We start from the raw sequence: 21,363 nt of genomic DNA, 5'->3' as shown, positions 1-21,363 counted from the left end.
GGGGGCTGGGGGGGGGGGCGGGGGGCGGGGGGGGGGCGATGGACAGTCGACGATCCATCTGGTGGATCACTCGAGGCAGCATTGGATGAAGAATCGCTCAGAGGTGGCATCTGAGGTGCCTCTGGAGGAGCAAATAAGAACAAGGCCTCTCGGCAACTCTATTGATTGGGCATCTACGGCTTTACCAACAGTCGCAGCAATCCCCGACCAAAAGAATATGCGAATGTCGTGCCGCTTCCACTCCACTGCTACGTTCCAGACGCCATACCCCGGACACAATAGCTCCAGAGTGATACCCCACCTTCCGATTGGCAGAACCCCAAAATTACACAACGGCGGAGAGGGCCCGTGGGCTTGTCATATGCATTTCGTCCCTATCACATATTTCAGCGCTGCAGGGTTTGGGCGAGAGCCGTTGCCGATTGGATGTTAGGCACGAAGGTCACATCGCCACGACAGTTACGCTGAGCCAGAGAGCCTACCACGGTGGTGCCCGACAAACAGCTTTAATTCTGGCTGGCAAGCACTCTAAGATCTGTCAGCTTCTATTGTCAAATTTTACTTGCATCGCTAAATTAGTTCTTGCAAAACCAACTGCTCAACTGCTCTCGCCATGTGGGACTTTGAGATAGACCCAGATGGGGATATTACTTTAATTCTTCGTAACCCAAACGCCATCCTCACTGTAGAGCCAGCGGACGCTATTGAACCTCCAGCGGCAGTTTCTGAACCGACGACGAAGAAAGACAAGAAGAAGACGAAGAAATTAAAGAGGCAACGTGAGTTTAACAGACGCAAGTGCTCGAATATCGCTAACTAGGGAAATCCTTTTAGCCAATCTTGTCCCTAATGAGGCACCGACACCTGAGGTGTTATTTGAACCTCCGCTTGCTGTTGAACCAGAACCTACTTTACGAGTTCAGGCCGAAGATGACAGCCCCGAAGCTGAGGAGCTGCTCGGTCCTGCCACCCCACCGAAAACTGTAACTGAAGAGTACATCCCCACTCCTCAAAAGGAAGTACGGTTCCGAGTCTCCTCGAAACACCTGACTCTCGCGTCTTCAACTTTCAAGATCATGCTCAATGGCCAGTGGGGCGAAGCGAGTAAGCTCGAAATAACCGCAGAGGATTGGAACACGGAGGCTATGCTTATCCTCATGAGTGTCATCCACGGGCAAAACCAGCAAGTCCCCAAAGTCATCAGCCTGGAAATCCTCACGAACATTGCCATTCTTGTTGACTACTACGAGTGTCGGGAGGCAATCGACTTGGCTGCAGAGATATGGATCAACAAGTTGACACAACCAAAAGAGCCTTCAAGAGACCTCGTTTTCTGGCTTTTTATATCATGGGTTTTCCGTCGAGAGGAAGTCTTCAGAGCCATGACCACAGTCGCTCTGCGGCAAAGCAAGGGGCCACTTCAGGCATTGAATTTACCTATCCCGGAGAGGATTATCGGTGAGTACCGAAAAGCATCTGACCAGCTGACCGAAAACTCACTAGCCTTCTCAGAGCTTATCGATCGTCTGCGATGCGAGTTTATTGGCGACATCCTTGCTTCGCTCAAGGAACTCGGCTCAGACCTCTTGCAGGGCAAAGCCGGCTGTTCATCAGCATGTTCTTCAATGATGCTGGGATCTCTGTTGAGGGAAATGAACACAAGAGGGCTAGAAACACAGCCGGGATCACAGTTAACGGGGGTTTCTTTCGTCTCCAGTATGGAAGCCGCGCTGGAGATCCGATCCCCCTGCTGGGCTACTAAAGAGACCGCATTTGGCACGTATTTTCGAGAGGATCCCTGCAATCTTACGCATATGATCAAGGGGAAAGTAGGATTTGAGCAAGTAAATGGATTTGGGTTGACTGAAGCTGATAAGGGTTGGCGCAAGCTAAAGAAGAAGCTTGTTATTAGAGACGATACGGAGAGGCAATAAAGACAAGTTAACTACGGAGAGCAGCTGACACGGGTGCACATTTACTACTAGTGCTGGTTCTGGGGGCTCTGCTCGTGGTGCGACGGCCTTCGCAAATGCTTGCGATCCTGCATGTTCTCTATAACTACGACTTACCACCCGCATCTCAATTGGTCAGCTCCATAAAGTTCGCGCCCCATATCGAATCTTCGCGTATTTTGTCATTGGTCAACCCCAGCGAGACATTCCGGGACCAGCTCCAAGCAGCGACTCCCTTGTCACTTGCCAAAATTTCCGTCGTGCGCTGGGTTGTACCACGCCTCGGCTTCGTAGGTGGCCGAGGAGCCCACGCATGCCACCGCTGCCTTGCGGGGGGCAGCTGCAGGCGGTCCGTATCTTACTGCCCCAACCAGTAAACTCTCCCTTTGGTACATCATCCGTGTCAACAGGCGTTAACGTACATTTAATAAGAAAATGGCCGTTACAGCAATTGTGAAGCTGTTCCGCTAAAATTTCCGGTAGTCAAAGCTACCATTGTCAAAAATCGCGCGGAATCGGATGTAGATATCAAAGTTATATCCGTCACCAATTCGGGTACCTCGAACAAAACATTTCGCACCGTTTCCTTTCTCAACAATTATTTGTGATTGCGAGCAAAGGCTCCTACGACTTTACCTTTAAGTGCCGGCAACCCCATTTGGTTAACTTAAAGGTTACACACACCTCAGATCGAGCGAAAAGCTCAAACTTAGCCACAACTCAAAATTTCTAAGTGGAACAGGCCAAACTGGCTGTAACGAATATCTATACCACCCAAATCGCCAAAACAAAATGCTTAAACAAGCTGTAAAAATTCGTAGCATGCACTTTTTCAAATGCAACACCCTGGACGTTTGGCGTCAATGGCTGTGTAGAGGAAACGGTTAGGATCTTGGTCAACGACCGGGTGATGCGGTTGAATGATTGTGGCGTTGACGGAAAAGGGCGGTGCAAGCTCGGTGCGTTTGTCCAAAGCTTGAGTTTTGCTAGGGCTGGTGGAACATTGAGATGAGTGCTTTGCAGATCTGCAGAGAGCTAATATGCTGCGAAGAAAAGGCTGGCCCGTCCATAATTCCCTCGTGGCAATTGGATTTACCCGTAGTGCTCAAATCTGTGTACCTGGGGCACAGTGAGGATGTGTGGATATTTTCCCCCCTTGTCCCTAATGTGAGCCAATTGACTGGCTGCGTACTTTTTACATCATCTTTGTTGGTAGTACAAACGAGCATGTTGTATCGGTACCAGCATGGCAAGCGGTTAGCCATAAGCTAAAGTCACGCGAGTACTTCAGCCAGGCTGCGTCGGCGGCCTCTGAGGGGTTGCCTCGGCGATCTATTGGATCAGGATTGTCTGCGCTGTCTGCCTCATTCTTGGCTTGGAACTGGAACCCGAATGTTCTCTTTTGCACACGTGGGCGGGTACAAAAGCGGACTTTTGCCTGCAGGCTGCAGTAGGCGAAATGCACCGCATGCAAATCGTGATTATTGCGCTCCAGCACCACTACAGTCGTCAATAAAGCCTCCAAGACTATTCGTTCTGCTTTTACTTCCGGAAGACTATGCTCTGCGGTATCGAATGAAACCATGGAGCAAATCGAAGATTCTCTATCTGAGACTCTGACTGTGCCATCGGCACATTCTTGTGTTTGTTGCGAAAAGATAACGATTGTCCAAGATTCCAGTGGTGATCGGGTAACGTTTGCTCAAGATGGTACCAGCGAAGGGATGGAGTTTTGTCTGACCTTCACCGAGGTTTTTACTCAGATGGAACTAGGTTGCGCTTTCTTCGAGAATTGCCTGAGAAGGATACCGCTGTATTCTCTTCCCAACAGACTTAGCCTTGACTTGCCAAGTAGCCCGGATGAGCCCGACTTCGGCTTTCTCACTCTTAGCTGGTTTGACTCCGACGGCAACATGATCACAGACGAGGAGCAGAACGAGATGGCCTTGTTTGCTCAGGATGGTAAGATTGATCCATCGACTACCACCCCGAGATGTGGCAATCGATAACGCTGACCCAAAAATTGACGGGCAGGTGACGCGGCGGGACGGAACATCAGTAGCCGGCCACTGAACCCTGAACCTGCCCAGAAATTTGGATGGATGAGGCAGCTGCTCAAAAACTGCGAAGAAAAACACTCCAACTGTGGGCGTCAAAGCTCACTGCCCGAAGAAAGGCCTTCTAGGCTGCTGGCCGTCGGTAAAACTGGCGACTCCCACGTCTTCATCCGCGAGACCAGTGATAAAACATCATTGAAATATGCAGCGCTGAGTTAACCTTGGGGTGAAGGTCAAGACAAAGACTTTGTGCACAGAGTCAAGACAACGAAGAGCAACCTACGAGACAGAATGAGAGACGGAATCCTTGTCTCTACATTGCCAAAAACTCTGCAGGATGCGATCTATTTGACTAGCGAGCTATCTTTCCAGTACGTCTTTATTGATGCTCTATGCATCGTCCAAGACGATGATGTCGACAAAAAGAGGGAATTTGCCAGATTGGGAGGATACTATGACTGTTGCACTCTGCTCTTCTATGCAGCGAGGGCGAAGCACGGCGACTCCGGAATGCTGGGAACTCGTGACGTGAACGACAGTTACGGCGCAGTGTTCAAGCTCCCTTATCTGAGGGCTTTCAGTGGCGTCGAAGAACGCGGCTGTATATTTGTTTGCGATGGGTTTGTATCTGATGATAACGAGCCCTTGGACGAGCGTGGCTGGGCATATCAAGAAAACAAACTTTCGCATCGGAAGTTGAAATTCGGCTCTAAGCAGACATAATGGGAGTGTGGGGAATACCCTGCGGGCTGCGGTCATCCGGTTGACGGAGGCTCTATTTTTGGCGAATGTCTGTCTAACATCCCATGTGGCGACAGCGACGGTCCCGAATTCAGAGAAGATAAGCTAAGGGAATGGATGGGCCACGTCGAGGAAGTGTCTCAAAACAAATTCACTTCCTATGACGACAAGATCCCTGCTTTGCATACCCTCGCAACAAAGTTTGCAGCTGAGATGGGCTATCAAATGTCCGATTTCTGGGGGGGGGGGGGGGGGGCATATGGGGACCCGATGCCATTCGTCAGCTGCAATGGCAAGTATTGAAGCCCAAAAAGAAGGAAGAAAGATTCGGGCCTTCTTGGCAGTGGAAATGCTGGGAGAGTGGGGTTCAATACCCACCGGGGAAGTTTGACTGGAAGGGTCGGAAGCCAGAGATTAAAGAACACACAGACGAAAGTCTCTCTATCCGGGGCTTCATGCATATGGTTTGCGTGAGCGAGGGCTCAGTGGATTTATCAGGCCAGTGGATTACTCATCTCGGAGGCGAAGCTTCTATCTGCATATATTGGGACTATCAGCCGCAGCCGGACGATGTATGGCTTCTGGAGTTCAACAACACTAAGACGCGGATTTGCGGTCTTGTCCTCCAAGAAGCAGACGACAAAAAAGATGCGTTTGTTCGCTGTGGTCTGTTCTACATCAAATTTTCCTTCTGTCAGGAAGAGCGAAGCAAGTTTCCGGAGGGTGCTTTGTGGGATGTTCTGATTGTTTGAACTCTTTTTTCTCTCTTTTTTGCTAAGGTTTCCTTCTCAGCAGCTGTTCGCATCGCTTATAGAGCCCGCCTTACGTGAAGACAGCAATATGACACTGTTTTCGTCCTGGAGCAAGTACTCAAGAACCAATGACACAGTTAAATGAAGAAGCTGCTTCCCTACGAATCAACAATGTCACACTACCGGGTAATTTCTGGAATGTTTCTTGCAGTGATGCCGATGGCAATTTTTGCGTACGATAAGCAAATGAAAATTCGGGTCTCAACATTGAAGGAGCCCTTCCAAGTTTGCCTACATGAAGGCGCAGGGGGAGGATGCCACATAAGCGGCTCGCCATTCACGATTCAGAAGTTGGCTGAAAATCAAAAATTAGATGCAAAATTTGGAACAATCGACCACCGCAGAAGCGTGACAGAGGATTCAAAGGAGGGCCGTCGTAAACGCCGACGAATCCAATGAGTGGGGGAAAAGAGGTCTAGTGCTATGTTGGCCAATGAATGGAAGAACTGCTAATATATGGGAAGGTATCTCCACCAGAGATTACTTTCGATAGTGATCCGGAATAGTCTGGATGAGGAAATATGCCAAACAATCACACTGATACAGGCCCGCCGGTTGTGGACATTGGGCAGAGCTTCACCCAATATCATCGAACAAAGAATCAAGCCCCACGAGATGAAAAGTAATCCCGAGTAAAAAAGTAATGGAGTACTTCGTCCATGTCTGCAAACCACAATCTATCTTCTACACCACGGCCGTACACTGCGAATCAAACACCCTTTTTCCTTACCCACAGGCCATCAATTCCCCATGGATAAGACATAAGTTATAGGTTAGGGGAAGGATATGGTCGCGCCATGCGCCTCATGTAGCCCGATGGTTGCGATAGTTGTGGGTCCTTGTTGTCCTCGCTGTTCTCACGCATTTCGAAGAAGATGGAGCGTGTACAGTAAGCTGCTACCTCGGCAACAGCCGCTAATTAACCTACCTAACCAACTTAAGTTAAGTGATACCCGGCGGCCGTCTGTCCCCACTCTATGGATAAAGTGGGATTTTATCGACAGGCACAAATCGTGGACTTGTATTCATGGCCGAGGCCGGCCGTACCATTCATTCCCTGGGGAAAACAGGACCAGAACGATCAGCAATCGGGTCCGGGCAGGGCGGCGCAGGGACAAGCAGGCTTGATAATGTTCAAGAATCGTGGTCATCTCACCAGGGAGCTCAAACTCCTGATTCACCCTCTGACATGCGCCCGTGAGGAGTGTTTTATTTGCCGAGACAACCACAGTCGAGAAGCCACCGAGGCTGCGGCCGAAAAGGATGGGCACTGGATCTCCACCGACGCGACAACTCTGCTCGCCCAAAGACGCATGCTGCTGCCGGGCCTGGTAAGACTGGTGGTCGACTACCCCCAGACCCTTGGCCAGCACGAATTGGCCTACTTTGATCTGGCCCTGGAGGATGGTTGCCCCGAAGCCGATATTGGGTGCAGGAACAGCGCCACCGGCCACGCATTATCCACTTCGATCGGCGAGAGTACGGGCCCGCCTTCCTTGACCAACCTGACAATTTTCAACTTCCACCGCCCCTCGAGTCTACCTTCTTCTCAACTGATGTGTGGAGGCAGTTTCTAACCAGGGCTTGCGGTCGTTAAAATGGGTAAGGAACCGAAAAGGCCTTTGTGTCAGCCTTGTCGAGGCAAAAGTCAGGCAACATACACGCGATCATTTTAAGGAGATCTGGCAAGGGACTAAAGTTGGCTGACAGTACCGCCTCATCAAGCAGTTGGTAGATTTCTATCAACGCAAAACTTAGGAAAAGGAAGCATGGCGCACCCTCAAAAAAGGCGAAGGACGATTTCGCAACAGAGTTTGCTCTTGCTATACATAACGTTTCGCATGCATGGCGATAGTAGATATTAATACACACCCCCTCCTTTTCAAGCGTTTAACATGCAATACCAACAAAGCCTGAATAAAAGTGCGATGAAAATGCAGAGAGGAAACATTGGGAAGCAAGCCATGGTTAATTACCAACAAAAAATTACAAGCTGCAATGCAACCAAATGATCACGAACGGCGCCGGAGGCGCGTAGGCAGCTGTGCGGCCAAACAAGGAATTTATTTCGTATCAGAGCCCTCTCATCTCTCATGTCGAACAACAGATTATTCATCTGATTTTGCTATCAACTATCAACGTGGTGTCGCGGATGTCCNCTCCCCCCCCCAAAAGGCCCAAATCGTCACCATGCGACGTAAACCCGAAATTTGCCGCCCATGACCCCCAAACTCGAATTGCTCCAAACACGAAAATGCAAGCTAAGCCTACGGGGAAAAGCTCTTTGATTCTCGAGGATAATAGATAGGCATGGTTGATAATGTTGAATGCGACAAAACTGATTCGATTTTCATCTTGGATGTTCCCAAGTCTTTCTGGGGATGTTGATGTGTGATTTCCAAATGCTGAGAAAATTGACGTGTGATTCCCAACTCCGTCAAAACGCCGGCGCTATCGTAGCAAAATACTCTGCCCTTGTAAATGCACAAAATTGCGGCTCTTGCACCCGTCACTTTATTCAAGTCTTGTATCTTTTTCTGGATACCATCTGGTCGTGTGCAAAAAGCTCTTTGAAGTCTTTGCGCTTCGGTTCGAGGACGCGTTTTAAACATTTTCAGTTGTAATTTGCGGACGATCGGGGAATCGTGAATTATGTGGAATGGAATTTGGCTTTAGCAATATCCCTTGAGAGTAAGCAAGTCAGAGACTTAGAGACAAAGGTTGAATATAAATAGGCACTGGAGGTGCCGAAAGCGCTCTCATCGAAAGCCAGAATCCAGGTTTTGGGTTAATCGTGGGTGCTCATCCCGAAACCTGGTGCTGGCGGATGGACGCCACGAGGGTGGCCAGATTCTGGGCGACTTGTGCCAAGATTGGGTCCATTCGAATCAAGCCTTTTCCCTTTGACCGTTTTATTTGATGACGGCTTACCAAAAGGTCGAAATCCTGGCTTTGGTGCTGTGTTATTGTGTGATGTCACCCTCTTCTCATCTGGATGGTGCTGAAAAGTAACAAGATCTTTGGTGGTTCCACATTCCTATACCAGGCTGGTAATTTGGCCTCGTTAGCCAACTTGGTGTGTGGAGCGACACGCTACAAACCTACTTGGATGGCCCATACTACTCGGGTAAACCTCGGGCTAGCGACTAGTGCCCTTTGGCTAACCAACAACCATGGCGCAAATCAAAACAAAGCATTGTTTACCATCAATCTGCCACAAAGCATTGTTTGCCGTCAATCCTACGATGTACCATGCATGACCGCATTTCTCACTGGATCGACAGACTGCCAGTGACGGCTGAAAAAGACGTCAAGCGCAAGCGTTGCGAGTACCCGCAAACTCGATCAAGCGATCTGCCGACGCCGCCCGCAACCCAAATCTGCCGTTTTACTGGCGATGTGCCGCCTAGTCCAATTATAAACACACCACCGACGAAGCGACAGCAAAATTTTCCGAGTCACCAAGCCGAAGTTGAGGAGGTCGAACAGACACCCCGTCCTACCGTCGCCGCTCTCCGCGGCAATGTCTCCCTCAGTTACTCTACATCATCGAAGGCAACGAGCAAGCGCAGCAGTAGCCCTCGCAAAAGGCAGGCAGAATTGGAGGTGGAGCCCGAAGAAGCTATTCAGGTGCGGTCACTGGCTAACGGCAGACTACCGGATGAGCTGTTCTCGCTTGTGTCTGAGCTCGAAAAAGCTGCAAGCGGTGATACACCAGTGCTGCACGCGTCACTCAAGCAGGAGCTAAAATACGCGGAAGAGAAGGCAAAGGAGAGGCGTGCGTTGGGGTATCGCATACCTGACTCCGCATTTACGAGGGGAGAAGAAGATACGACGGGAGATTTGATCACCGACGTCCCCGCCTCTAGAGTCTGCGAGGTGCTTCTCGCCGCTTTACGCTGTCAAGAACGCAAACATGACGAAAATGGGTGGAATCAGGCTGTACATTACCGGCTGCTACGCCTGGCGCTTCCAGCAGATGGATTTGTCGACTTCGAGCCGTGGTATGACCGTTTCTCGTATTGTTCGCCCAACTCAACTTTGTTGCTGACATTTTGCGCCGCCAATACTGCCTAGCACAACCGCAAGAATTACTCCCGACATCCTCCCGAGGTCTTCTTCATCGGGAAAAAAGGTCGATTACTGTTTTATAGTCAACGGCGCGTCTGTTTTCGATCAGCCAGCCATGGAGGCGGCCAACAGGACTGGCGCATGGAAGACACCGGCACAAATTATTGAGACACTGCGTCGCAGGACGCCCGGAACATCCATCAATCATACCGACTTTGGCCCGCTGAACAAATGGCCCATCGCCATCAGCGCCGAAGCGAAGAGACCCGGCGAGTCGGGCGAGAAGGCCGAGCTGCAGGTGGGGGTCTGGCAGGCCGCACAGTGGAGGTTGCTCGAATGGCAGCGGCAGGAGCAACAGAATAAACTACAAATTCCACGGCATTCACAACGATCGCTGGCCGCTATGGACATGGAAGACGAGATAGGTGAAGGAGAGGCGGGGGTCCGCGTCCTGAGCCAAGATATTGCTGCCGTTACCGCACCTAGCCAGATCTCAATACCTCCTTCGATTACACCTGATTTAGCATTTCTCCCGGCACTTGTTATCGTTGGCCATGATTGGAAGTTCGCAGCCACAACACGGGAGGATTGCGATGGCGGCCGGACAGTACTGTGGACAGAATCTACGATTGGTAGCACCAGCAACCTGCTTGGCATCTACCGGATTATCTGGTGTGTCCGCCGGCTGGCAAGGTATGTCAAGGAGAGACATTGGCCTTGGTACGCTGAGCACGTTCTAGGCCTGTGTCTGAATGCGGAGAAAGACCAAACATGACAGAAATGGCAAGTGATGACGAGAGATTAACTTATGTGGAGTTTTGCTGTGCCAAGAATAATGGCGACAAGGCAGCCCCCAAATACCCTCCTTGTTGGAGGTCTGTGGCTGTATTGAAAGTCGTTGAGAGATCCTCTGTGCAAAGCGCCTCCACATCGCCTTGAATGACGCCTAGTTCCCGGCATGTTTTTTTTGTGAAACGATGGGCAGTACGAACCAGTACAGGCATGCACGGGCTCAAGCATGCTGAACCCCTGTTTTAAAGTCAGTTACTCTGCTCCGTATTCCCATGCTCAAAGTACATATATTGATCACCTTGCGTTCGAATATAGCCTGAGAAGTTATGGAAAAACATATGCTAGTCAATTCCCAGACTCATCTAATTCCAGCCCATCCTTCCGAGAGGAAAATCAAGATGGCCACCTGGATTTGCGAGGAATTGGGCCACGTTTGAGGAGAAACAGGATAAATTAGCGGCATGCTGGGGCGTCATATTTGGGATTTAAGCCTTCCTTTCATTGCAGGCCGACCACCACGATCCACGCTGCTGAAACTCGACCAGGTGACAGCGATCTTGGCAAAGTGATGCCAAATTCCATATACGGACAAAGTAACCGAAATGAGAAGGAAGCGAAATGATGGTGGAATAATCCAGAGTGTCAGGATTGTGGTGCAAGTGGCACCGGGCGGGTTGTCACAATTGTTAGAATCGCAACCTCGGACGTCTTGTCCGTATGCTGAAATTGAACTGCTGCGATGTCGATGGCGGGGAACGCTGGTAATTTGAACCAGAGCCTCGGGATTGTGATAACTCAGTGATGACAAATCGTATGGTGATGACGGAAAAAAATTGTCGTGATGGGCCAGGAAGGAAAAACTCGGCGGCACAATTCAGGTTGGTCATTTAGTCCGGACGTTGCGAAGCTTGGCACCTATGGGACTGGCATGGGGAAGTGGGGTTGTATGGCGAAACGAAGGACATGGGGAATCAAAGTGGATTAAAACGTTAGACGTTGTACAGCACCATGGGGCACGCTGTGTGACCAACACACTTTAAAACCAGTTGTTTGACGCAGCCGTGTAACCAGATGGTTTTTGCAAGTATGGCATGTACTTTTGTGTAAATTAACACAGCAAACATAAAAGATTATGTATAATAAATGTTTATTTCGGTACCCAATCTACGTTGTGCATTGAGCGCATTGTTCCATAATGCGGAGAAAATGCAAGGTTCGTGGCTGCCTCAGGGAAAGCATAGTATAACACTGAAAACAATACTCGAATCTCCTACTGTGACCAAAGTTTTTATCGATGTACGCAACTATTCGGATGCCCTACATGCCGAGCACTTTAACAAATAGATGATAACTGTCGAGTTTATAGGCGCAGTCTGGTCAGGCTGGGTATGTGAATGCCGTCACACACGAAGCGCTGAGCAGCTCGGCCGACCGCTCAGAAAGGCGGCTGATCCGCAAATCCGAGTCATCTACCAGCATCGGAAGGCCTTGCTTTGGCTTCGCTTCGCTGCTCAATTGGACTGATTACTCCACTTCTGGAGCGTTAGTGACACAATTTGGGGGCCTGGAATACATGTGTTGCACACAACCGCCACGTTCTAAAAGGTTAGTTAAGAACGAGTTTACCAACCCGATCGTCCTCGTCAGCCTTTTTCCTTAATTAACAACCTTTGCATGTTTTCTCAGAACAACAACTAGCTCAGCAAACGCCACATTTGCGAACACAGAAGTCCAGATACGATACCGCGTTGCAAGGCGAGAGGAAATTGAACAGTCCCTCGTTCCGGTAGTAGTAAGACTGTCCCAGCCGAAAGCGCGAAACATGCTCTTCTCCCACTGAGAATTGCTCCAAATTTCACAACCACGAATTCATCCGCCCAATCACAGTTCCAGCTGATACAGCCATGGCTCCTCCTACGACCTGGACCAGTCCAAACACAGTCGCTGCCCCATAACCTCCCATCGCTGCACTCTGACAAGTGACGAAGAGCGAAGGCGCAACCACGCTGCCTAAACCACTTTGCGCAGCAGCCACAATACTACCTATGGACCAAAAAAAGACTTTCGTCAACCGAGATTCGGGGTTTCCCACTTACTCTGTTTATCCCCATCTCGAAAGGTCTTGCCCCAATACCCAAACTCACCTGCAATAGGTCTCGACGCGCTGAAGCCAACCGCGCCCAGCGCTGGGAGCGTAAATACAGCCGGTGCAGCAACCATAGCGATTCCTGATATCCCCAAGATTACCGCAGCTGCTTTGCCGTAGTTTGTGGGAATGTCTTGAGCTGTCTGAGTTGCGGCATCGGGAATGTTTTCGCCGACTTTCTCGGCGAGAAATTTAGCACCATCGACTGCCTCACTTGACAGCTTGACGGCTTGGCCTACCGGTCTTGGAATGAGTTTGGCAGCTTTTTCGGCTATTTCCATCAAGATGTCGCATGCGATGTTCATGGCGGCCTTCGAGGCTTTGGCTGTGGGCTTGAGGGTCAGTTGAGCAAGCGTGGTGGTGTTCTGGAAAAAGTGCATCTGAAGTCGTTTTCCCAAAGGGTAGGCTTCCACATGACGTCCTGTACTGAGCGCTTTGCGATCGGGCCTAAAATTTAGCTTGTCACACTGGCGTGCATAATACATGCAAGTGGCCCATCGGCAAGTGAGCCTTGATGGGCAACATTCCAAACCGCCCCAACACGGAAGATTTTCTTTTTAACATGCTAGATGACCAAATTGACACACGGTTGACGACCGGTAAAAGCCCAAAAGCTCTATAATGGGAGAGGCCGGTCTACTTGTAACCTATATTTCTTCGCCATCACATATTTCAACCAATCCCATCCCTATAGCGAAACCTATTTTATATTCGACTCCGTTGTTCTATATAATTTTGGTATCTCATCATCGGCGTAATCCCAACTTTTCGGTTTCTCAAACGTATACAAATCGGATAAAAGGGGCGTTGCACTTGAAAAATTAAGAGGGGATGGACGGCTTTCCGGCTCCATTTTGTACAATTCAAGCCAGGCCCAACGCTGTAATTTTGGACCCACATAGCTGTCCCATTTACAGTTGGCAGTATAGTATTCATAGCGTAAAACGGGCGACTCGAGCTTGTCCGCCCTAATTGTTAAAAAGGTACCCCTTATGCCTAGATTCTGAATGGTCTGCCTATTTGGGAACGGTGGCCGGGTCTCGCTTGGGAAAGTCCCCGGTTGACGTAGGTTCTGGTTGGAAATACGAAATTGAGCATGGTTAATTACGAAATCTGGTTTCGATGGCTGTTGAACGGTGTCGATCTGCGATGGGATTACCAATGCACGGTTGTCACCAACGCGCCGAAGATTGTCGATTTTGGCAACGTTAGGAGTATCGGCCTATACCATATCCCGAGTTGTCCAGCCTTGATAAGAAAGCTCCCTCAAAGTTGAGCCGAATTGATCGTCCATAGGTCTCAGTGGGTAAAATTGATGGATGATTGATGAGGGTTCGTCGGGGAAACATTGAGTATGCTTTGTGATTTTAACCATTTCCTCTACATATCCATTGACGACAAACGTTTGAGATGTTGCGTGACTTTGCCTCACAGTTAAGAACACCAAGCCAACGTAGTTCGGCAAATGCTCCATTAAACATGTGAAAACTCGTTTGTGGTTCTGTTATATTGATACAAAAGCAATTCGCCGGGTAAAATTCAACACCTTTTACTGCTTGTGAACTCCGAACACCATTTTCATCAGCCCGATCTCCGCAGAAAATACTCTGCTGGGTTGACCTCTGTTACCTGGCTTTCCCGTCAATTTGGTGAATTCTAACGTTTTTGGCCTCCATCTTCGAGTTGCCGCACAACGCTAGCGCTTGGATGTTTGTGGGAGAAAAGGCCATAGACTGCCGTTTCAAACTAATGTCCAATGAGCTTCCCACCAAGCATTATCTCTTTGACCCGGTTTTGAACGTTGCTGAATCGTATATATCCGCAAGATTCGCTTTCGAGGTGGCTGATGAGGGATGCCAGAGTTTTGAATTCGCTGCGGCAGGTTATTTTCGGGCAGTGATAATATGATTGTTGATCTACGAAATTCCACGTCCATGCCGTTAGACCGAAACTGTCGCCGCGCCCACAGGAAGGGGCTGTAAAGGAACAACGGTAAAAGCGAGGCAAGACGGCGCAGGGTTAGACAGCCAATTTACGGACGGGAGATTTCAAATGCTGATCCAGGCTTTGTATTTTTTGGAAAACGCGGTGGCATAGATAACACTCGTAGCCAGATCCATTCCAGGTGTGAACCGTAGCCTCGTATTCCACCTCACCAGTCCAACCGATTAATTTCTTAGAAATGACGCCTTGCGGATCACGGCTGCGGACAAGGCGGTAAAGGGCGTCGCGCGAGAGGTTCTGCGTGTTGGGGCACGTGCCAGATTCGAGATGGTTGACTATGCCGGTTGCGGTAGTATATGCCTTCATGCACAGAGGGCACTGGACCGACGAGCCACGGTGGATTTTGGAGTTTAAGTGCTGGTCACGAAAGTCGCGTTAGACATATCGCCACAGTTTTCAGCTGGGCCTAAGGGAGACAAGTAATTATGGAAAAGTGACTGGTATAGGTAGCCTGGTTCGGGATCAGTGCTTGCCTGGCGCGCATTATTAGGATTTGCGAATTCGCGGTCGCAGTCGACACAACACGAATGCTCATTCGCTTCGTGGCTAACCCGGTCCTGCGCGCTGTTGAACATGTCGTAGCACCGGCGGCATTTTGTATGGTTGGTACTTTTGCGGTGCTGCTTGAGGGCCCGCCTGCCCGAAGGGAAAGGTTTGCCGCACTCCCAACATGTTGACATTACGAAGCGGGGTGGATAAATCGTAGATAGCAATGGTAACGATAAATCAGGTCTCTTGTGCCATGGGGTTCGGAGTATTTACGTTGCTGGCGATTCACATAGTTCTGAGTGTAATTGCCTGCATGAGAGACTTGGACAAGAGATGAACTGGGCCCCTTGCAAAACGGCAAGTCATACAAGAGGCCCTTCATTTCGTGGGATGGAGCAAGAGCGCAGCCCGATTCCTAGGCTTGGGCAACAAATGGCGGGGTCCACATCACACGATGTCAATTGGGCTTTTTGGGGGCCGGGCGAGTAATAACGCCAGTGTTACATCGCAGATTTCTGCTAGCCCATTGCACGTCCACTCGTGCATCAATCAAATTGGACAGATAGGCTGCCGCCCGAAGATGGCTTACGTGGGAAAAGAGGGGTAGCTGCCTTTGTGTGCTGGCGACCCGCTTGGCTTATCGGCCATACCTATCAACATCGCGCTGAAAAGCCCGGCCCATGTTTCCCCGCCCCAAGTCTACAACCGTTGTAGAAAGTTATACAAGTCTCAAGGGCAATATGGCAGGCTGATGGCAGGGCAACACAGGAACGCACGAAGCCGAAAACGTGATCTTTCTCGGCTCACATTTTCAAAATTATGCCAGGATTAATACCAACCGTCTTGTTAGATCTGCTCCAGGGTTAGGGTAAGTCCAATTCAGGTGCAGGGCTCGGAAAGGCAACCCGATAAAATAGTGGCTAAGATGTTTGCACTGGTCCTTGAGCAAGTGCATTCCGATTTACCCACATGCTAACAAGTCAATTTCATTGGGAGTTAGAAGGCTTGGTTGGTGAGCTTATCAACGAAATTAAATATCTCAAGACACTGCCATCGTGCGACATTTCTCTGGCGCCGTTGGGAATTCTTCATTTGCATTGCAGCCTGCGCCGCTTCGGTTGATTCACAAAAAGGCTTGGAAATGACGATGAAATAATCGTACTGCCTTGTTAATCACCGGAAGAAAGTCAACTTGCCATCGCTCGTGCACAAAGCGAAAGATAACAAAGAAATTACTGCAGACAATCGTGAGGTCTAGCCCAAACCATAAGCTTCTGTGTTCCATTATTGCTGAGTATCCCGAAAAAATATAGAAATTGACCATAAATTTGCCAAGAAATCGCTTGTGATAAACAAAAGCCCAATTTCGATTTCACATATATCTTTTGAGTAGAGTGGATCGCCCAAAGATCGAGCTTCGGCCGGCCTAATAACCTCAGACACAAACGCTGGCTCCCTACTCCAGTAAAGTGAAGCAAACGCACAAGAAAGCTCATTCCATATGACAGACGATAAACCCCTATGGACGTGGTAGGCTGGCACAAACTGGCGCCCAACCTCTGGTCACCTCAGTTGGTCCACAATGGAACATCCATCCACGATCCAGCTGCTAAAACACAAACGCTGCAGACAGAAGTGCTTGGCCGTTTTTCCAAAGAGGACGACTTGAAAAAAGATCCTTTCACGACTTGCTCTGTTAAGAAGCTAAAATAAAGTGGGACACAGCGGTTTCTGTGGAGGGGCGGAAAAGGCCTGTATCGGGGTGCAGAGCACGTTTCCAGGCACAGACGGCATTACAGTCCGGCTGCTCAAAGCATGCTGGACATTCCTCAGCGAGCAGATCCGCAAACTCTACCACTCCAACCGTTTGTGGCATACTTAGGTAGGCGCGCTAGATTCCCACCTGATGTACTTCGATAATTGTATCTTTGAAAGCTTTGAATCTTGTTTCAGCCTTTTTAAACGTTCCAAGGCGTTCCCATTGGTTATAAGGAAGAAAGTGGTGTATGATTGACCATTCACTGCCAGTAACAGTTTCCGAGTGAACCTCTCAATGTTAATGACCACGCTGTTTGTTAGACGAAGATAGCTCTTTGATAGGATGAGTTTTTCCATTCCTTGCTTCGTTGTCGCACAGACTTTGCTGATAGCCTTGACAACATTTTCGAGGCGGGAGACGAGAAACAGGAAATCTTTCTTTGCGTCAAGTAAAAAAGCCACGTTTTTGACCAAGGTGAGAGATTGTTGTAGCTCGGGCATAGTTTGGTCCAAGGAGTCGTATGGTGATTCATAGCTGAGGGACCGCCGACGTTTCCAGATGAGATCACCGTTATGCTTTAACGTGGTCAAGTCGATATGTTCCGTGAATTGGGCAAGGAAGATTAGGAGCTCAAGGTCTGCGGGGTCCCTAGCCTGTAGGGATAAGAGGCTAACAGCCATAGGAAGCTGGAAATCTCTGCTGACCGGGGCGAGAAGGTCCGACAGTTGTTTGCCTTGCGACGAGTGAAATTTGGCGTATTCCCTGTTCCATTGCTGACGCTTCCTCGTGACCCATTTGGGCCATTGAGTAGGATCCTTTAACAATTCCGGGTGTAGTTCAAAAATACCGCGGCGGGCCAGTTCTGCAGCACAGACAATTGAGGATTTGCCTTTAATGCAAAGCGCCCCCTGCGAAAGGAACTCGCCAAAGTAGTAACCCATTTGACGCATGCCCCACAGAGTTTTGAGGCTTTTCTGGTAGCCGTCCTTGTACGATATGGCATCCTTTTTGAGCGATTTGGTATACCTATCAATGAGGTAGGCGTCCCGGACGAATACCAACTTAGGAAATCGGGTTGTATTTATAATGACGATATGGACCTGCTCAAGCGATAGGTTGCGGTAATGTTGCAATAAGATGACGAGCTTTAGCGCGAATAAAAATGAGCTTGTCCATGAGACGAAGTTTGAATGCCCAAGGCTCTTCGGCAGCCACCAGAGATGTCGGTTGAGAGCATCGGCCACTTCTGCAGCTGGTCGAGAGTTCATATTTGTTTGACTGCCGAGTTTCGTGTCGAGTTGAGCGGCATTCTGTGAAAGTATCCAGTTCCCAGATAATATGCCAGAAGAACCAGGATAGCAAATTCGGAATAGAAACGCAGGTACGTCGGGAGCAATTTGTTCCCGATTGGCGTGGAAAGGGCCCCAGAAAAAGGGGAGCTGTTTTTGCGTTTCAGTGTTATCCTGGATATTTAAGGCGGCGAATGATCCCGAAATCTCGTTAAAGGCCATTTTCCCGGTTATTAGGAAATTTGGTACAATATCGTGATGGCGTTTTATTAGTGAGTGACTGCGAGTTTGCCCGTCTGCTCGTTTTTTTTCGAGCAGGAAAATCTAGATCGAGCAATTTGCGGATAAGGTCAGTGTGATTGGACATTAATGGTCACAGCGAGATGCCATATCGAATAAGTTAAACAAACTCCCTAGCCAGTATGACAGATATTCATCCTCCCTGCAACTCTACGGACCCACACACAAAAGTTTCTAACTTGAACATTTTAAGCAGTCGAACTAATTTAAGTGGCTGCTTCCCCGCAGCTGGATGAAACGCTAACCACCCATTTCGATACTGTGTTAAGAGCGAGCAATGTGTACTGTCCTTTTGCCTTGTAATCTTCAATAAAATTCGCTCCCGTGAAGCCGGGCGGTGGTTAGCGCATCCCGCAGCCTCCAGAGGTCGAGTGGTTGCTTCCCATGCACCTGGCAGAGACGTAGACGGTCGAGCGGTTCGCCGCCTTCTGACTCGATCCCGCCCGTCCCTCCTGCGGTGGCCGAGGCTGCTGCCGCTGCAAGCGAGGCCGCCGAGGTTGCGACAACCTCCCTCTCCCAGGTCCGGGACGTGGCAAGCGGACTATCCTTGCGATTGTATACGACGACTCGACTATTCCTTACTACTTTATCCATGACAGCATCGTCAAACCTGGCGGGGTAGGGATATAAATGTGTGCCAGCGGTGGAGGGCGGCGCTTCGGAAGCGAACTTTGATTGTTTGTTTCATTTCGTGGTAATGTTGGAGTGTCGGCCATAAAGAAGACAATACATAAGGATCAGATGGCGTCACAGACCGAGTTCTACACAATTGTTTTCTTGTGACGCTTGGGCGGCGGAGCTTTCGTTCCGTGTATTCGGGTTTTCTACCCTATGTGTTGGGTGGCTAACCCGGAATATGAAAAAGAAAGTTAAATCTTCGCTGCCCATTCGATCAACCAGTCGAGGGAGCTTTCACCCTATTCAAACGGTGCCGCGATTAATTACTTCGGCAGTACACCCTGTTCAACGTGACTTTTTTTCATACGCAAAGGTGCGTGGCTGTTAGGCCCAGCGGGTGGCAACAAGTCGGACAATACCGTCCGGACTCGAGAGTCCTAAATTTGGGGTTGAGCCTTGTGTGACATGATACGTGGTAGTAAAGTTGATTATCCTCCGTTTCACTAATGCCGGCGGTCCTATTCGGCGTGGAGCAAAACGGAATTCTGGGTGGTTGAAAAAACCGCATTATCAATCGTTCACAATTCAGTCTACTGCACTCTTTCTCGGCCATGTAGTTATTAGTGTACAAGTGCACAGGCTACCATGCCCGCCGACGCCACTACCACCACTACCACGTCTTGGAGAATGTGCGCATGGCTTCTTGAGGGTGGCCTGGTCGATTGCATAATCTCTTGTCGTTCGATGATTAACCTCTAGTTAATTAATTTCGCCATGCATCACCATGTGACACTGAACCCCGCATTTTGCCGCCCCAAAGATAGTGTGCCACGGTAATGGAGGGCCTCCTGCATCGTGATGGACGCCCTGACGGACTATCAAATCATGGTGGCAGTTCTGCGAAAGTGCAAGGTTCTTTGGCAGGCAGTAACCACCGCCGTAGAACATTCCAAATGCAAGAGCCCTCCATCAGCGAGGCGGAGGGCAAGCGCGCAACCCGGTTGGCTGGCCTTGCAGAATCAAACGGAGTAGTGGTTTCGACTGGGGAATAGTAAGCGGATTGAGCGGTCGACCGAGACCCCACTTTGGCACCGCAAATTATTTGCTTGGCTCAAACGGGTGATTCAGGTCGTTGGGATAAGTGGCTCAAAAGTGTGATTGTATGTAGGGCTATCTTAACAGATTACCAAATCACGTTGTTAGTTCTGTGGAGGTGCAAGTTTTGACAGGCATTTAGGAGCCCTCCATCAGCGGGTCAGGGAGAAAGCGCACAATCCGATTGGCTAGTCTTGCAGCGTTAATTGGCGTAGTTAGCTTTTTTGACTGGGGAATAGTAAGCGATTGGGGTGTCATTCGCAACTCCCCTTGGCAGTGGAAATGACGAATGGTTGCTTGGCATAATGTGTGTGATTCAGCTATGAGACGATTTTGGCTTGCAAGGTCGATAGCAATGCCAAGTGGAGACACGGGCGGGTTTGCAGCGGTATAAGCCAAGCGGGAATGGTTGGCTAGGCGAAGTGGCCGCCAATAACCAAATGCGGGTAGCTACCCCTCTCCCTTCCCATCCAAGTCACTGGCCAAAATCAGCTCATCTATCCAATTTGATGCACGGAGGGAGACATTGAGAGTTGACAGGTAGTATTAAACTGCTTCCCCACTCCTTCACAAAACGCCAACCACCCATCTTGGCACTGTGCTGGCAGTCAAGGGGCTCCAACGGCCCCACACTCTCAACAACAATACCAGTCCGATTCATACCCCAACCGGAGTAACGAGATTTATCATCCTGCCCATACAACCTCGCCTGCCGTCAACTTGCTTTGGAAGCTCATGGCTACCTTCGACATGCGATTTCTTACATAAAACCTCTAGCCACCAATTAATCTAACCCTTGATTTTTTAATTTTCTTGTCCAAAAAATCTTAGGGATCCAACCGGTCTTCAGTGCTACGGCAATGCTTTGAATTCTGTGATCGACACCATGACCTTCACTTGTGGCACGTGTTGGCGCAAGTTTCCCGCAGGCTGGCACTCCCGCGAACAGCATATAAACGCTACGGGCCACGAACAACCACAGTTCGAATGCAACAATGGTAGGAGGCTCGGGTATTATTTCCAGGATTAAACCCCCAATATTCCCCGCAAAACCTTTGGCCTATAAAGTAATTCCTCCTCCAATTTAGAAAAAAATGTAATTAAATAATGCATTAAAGTGTGTGGCAGGTTTGCATTAAAGGCAGCGTAAAGCGACCTTTATTTGGGGCTAACAAGGAACGTTTCCTATATAATACCTAATGCAAATAAAAGCTGGGAAAGCATTTAGGCTCACGCAC

The 21,363-nt window shown here is 49.4% G+C and overlaps 8 protein-coding genes across 8 annotated transcripts; 5 read left to right on the top strand and 3 right to left on the bottom strand.

The window, feature by feature from the left end:
* The first annotated feature begins 516 nt into the window (after positions 1-516).
* Positions 517-2,013, top strand: PgNI_02747 (uncharacterized protein). The gene is made up of 2 exons (XM_031122804.1): positions 517-779; positions 835-2,013. Exons 1-2 carry the CDS (start codon positions 614-616, stop codon positions 1,932-1,934), a joined length of 1,266 nt encoding a protein of 421 aa, XP_030983737.1. The 5' UTR covers positions 517-613; the 3' UTR covers positions 1,935-2,013.
* Positions 2,014-3,406: 1,393 nt separating this feature from the next.
* On the top strand, positions 3,407-4,992 carry PgNI_02746 (uncharacterized protein). Its single transcript, XM_031122803.1, has 2 exons — positions 3,407-3,914; positions 3,987-4,992. The coding sequence occupies exons 1-2, from the start codon at positions 3,536-3,538 to the stop codon at positions 4,226-4,228; spliced, it is 621 nt and encodes a 206-aa protein (XP_030983736.1). The 5' UTR covers positions 3,407-3,535; the 3' UTR covers positions 4,229-4,992.
* Positions 4,993-6,205: 1,213 nt separating this feature from the next.
* PgNI_02745 (uncharacterized protein) lies at positions 6,206-7,139 on the top strand (the record flags this gene model as incomplete). Its single annotated transcript, XM_031122802.1, has 3 exons — positions 6,206-6,223; positions 6,392-6,451; positions 6,567-7,139. The coding sequence occupies 3 exons, from the start codon at positions 6,206-6,208 to the stop codon at positions 7,137-7,139; spliced, it is 651 nt and encodes a 216-aa protein (XP_030983739.1).
* A 1,640-nt stretch (positions 7,140-8,779) lies between these two features.
* On the top strand, positions 8,780-10,572 carry PgNI_02744 (uncharacterized protein; the record flags this gene model as incomplete). Its single annotated transcript, XM_031122801.1, has 3 exons — positions 8,780-9,566; positions 9,640-10,326; positions 10,374-10,572. The coding sequence occupies exons 1-3, from the start codon at positions 8,815-8,817 to the stop codon at positions 10,570-10,572; spliced, it is 1,638 nt and encodes a 545-aa protein (XP_030983738.1). The 5' UTR covers positions 8,780-8,814.
* Positions 10,573-12,089: 1,517 nt separating this feature from the next.
* Positions 12,090-12,951, bottom strand: PgNI_02743 (uncharacterized protein; the record flags this gene model as incomplete). Its single annotated transcript, XM_031122800.1, has 2 exons — positions 12,090-12,468; positions 12,570-12,951. The coding sequence occupies 2 exons, from the start codon at positions 12,949-12,951 to the stop codon at positions 12,281-12,283; spliced, it is 570 nt and encodes a 189-aa protein (XP_030983740.1). The 3' UTR covers positions 12,090-12,280.
* Positions 12,952-16,436: 3,485 nt separating this feature from the next.
* On the bottom strand, positions 16,437-18,334 carry PgNI_02741 (uncharacterized protein; the record flags this gene model as incomplete). The annotated part of the gene is made up of 2 exons (XM_031122799.1): positions 16,437-16,446; positions 16,977-18,334. 2 exons carry the CDS (start codon positions 18,332-18,334, stop codon positions 16,437-16,439), a joined length of 1,368 nt encoding a protein of 455 aa, XP_030983742.1.
* Positions 18,335-18,718: 384 nt separating this feature from the next.
* On the bottom strand, positions 18,719-19,006 carry PgNI_02740 (uncharacterized protein; the record flags this gene model as incomplete). The annotated part of the gene is made up of 1 exon (XM_031122798.1): positions 18,719-19,006. The coding sequence occupies one exon, from the start codon at positions 19,004-19,006 to the stop codon at positions 18,719-18,721; it is 288 nt and encodes a 95-aa protein (XP_030983741.1).
* An 882-nt stretch (positions 19,007-19,888) lies between these two features.
* Positions 19,889-20,256, top strand: PgNI_02739 (uncharacterized protein; the record flags this gene model as incomplete). Its single annotated transcript, XM_031122797.1, has 2 exons — positions 19,889-19,985; positions 20,159-20,256. The coding sequence occupies 2 exons, from the start codon at positions 19,889-19,891 to the stop codon at positions 20,254-20,256; spliced, it is 195 nt and encodes a 64-aa protein (XP_030984891.1).
* Between the last annotated feature and the right edge of the window lie 1,107 nt (positions 20,257-21,363).

Source organism: Pyricularia grisea (assembly GCF_004355905.1).
Source record: "Pyricularia grisea strain NI907 chromosome Unknown Pyricularia_grisea_NI907_Scaffold_2, whole genome shotgun sequence".
NCBI classification, from domain to species: Eukaryota; Fungi; Ascomycota; class Sordariomycetes; order Magnaporthales; family Pyriculariaceae; genus Pyricularia; species Pyricularia grisea.
Note: the sequence above shows the minus strand (reverse complement) of the source record. Positions and strands in the feature narration are given on the sequence as shown.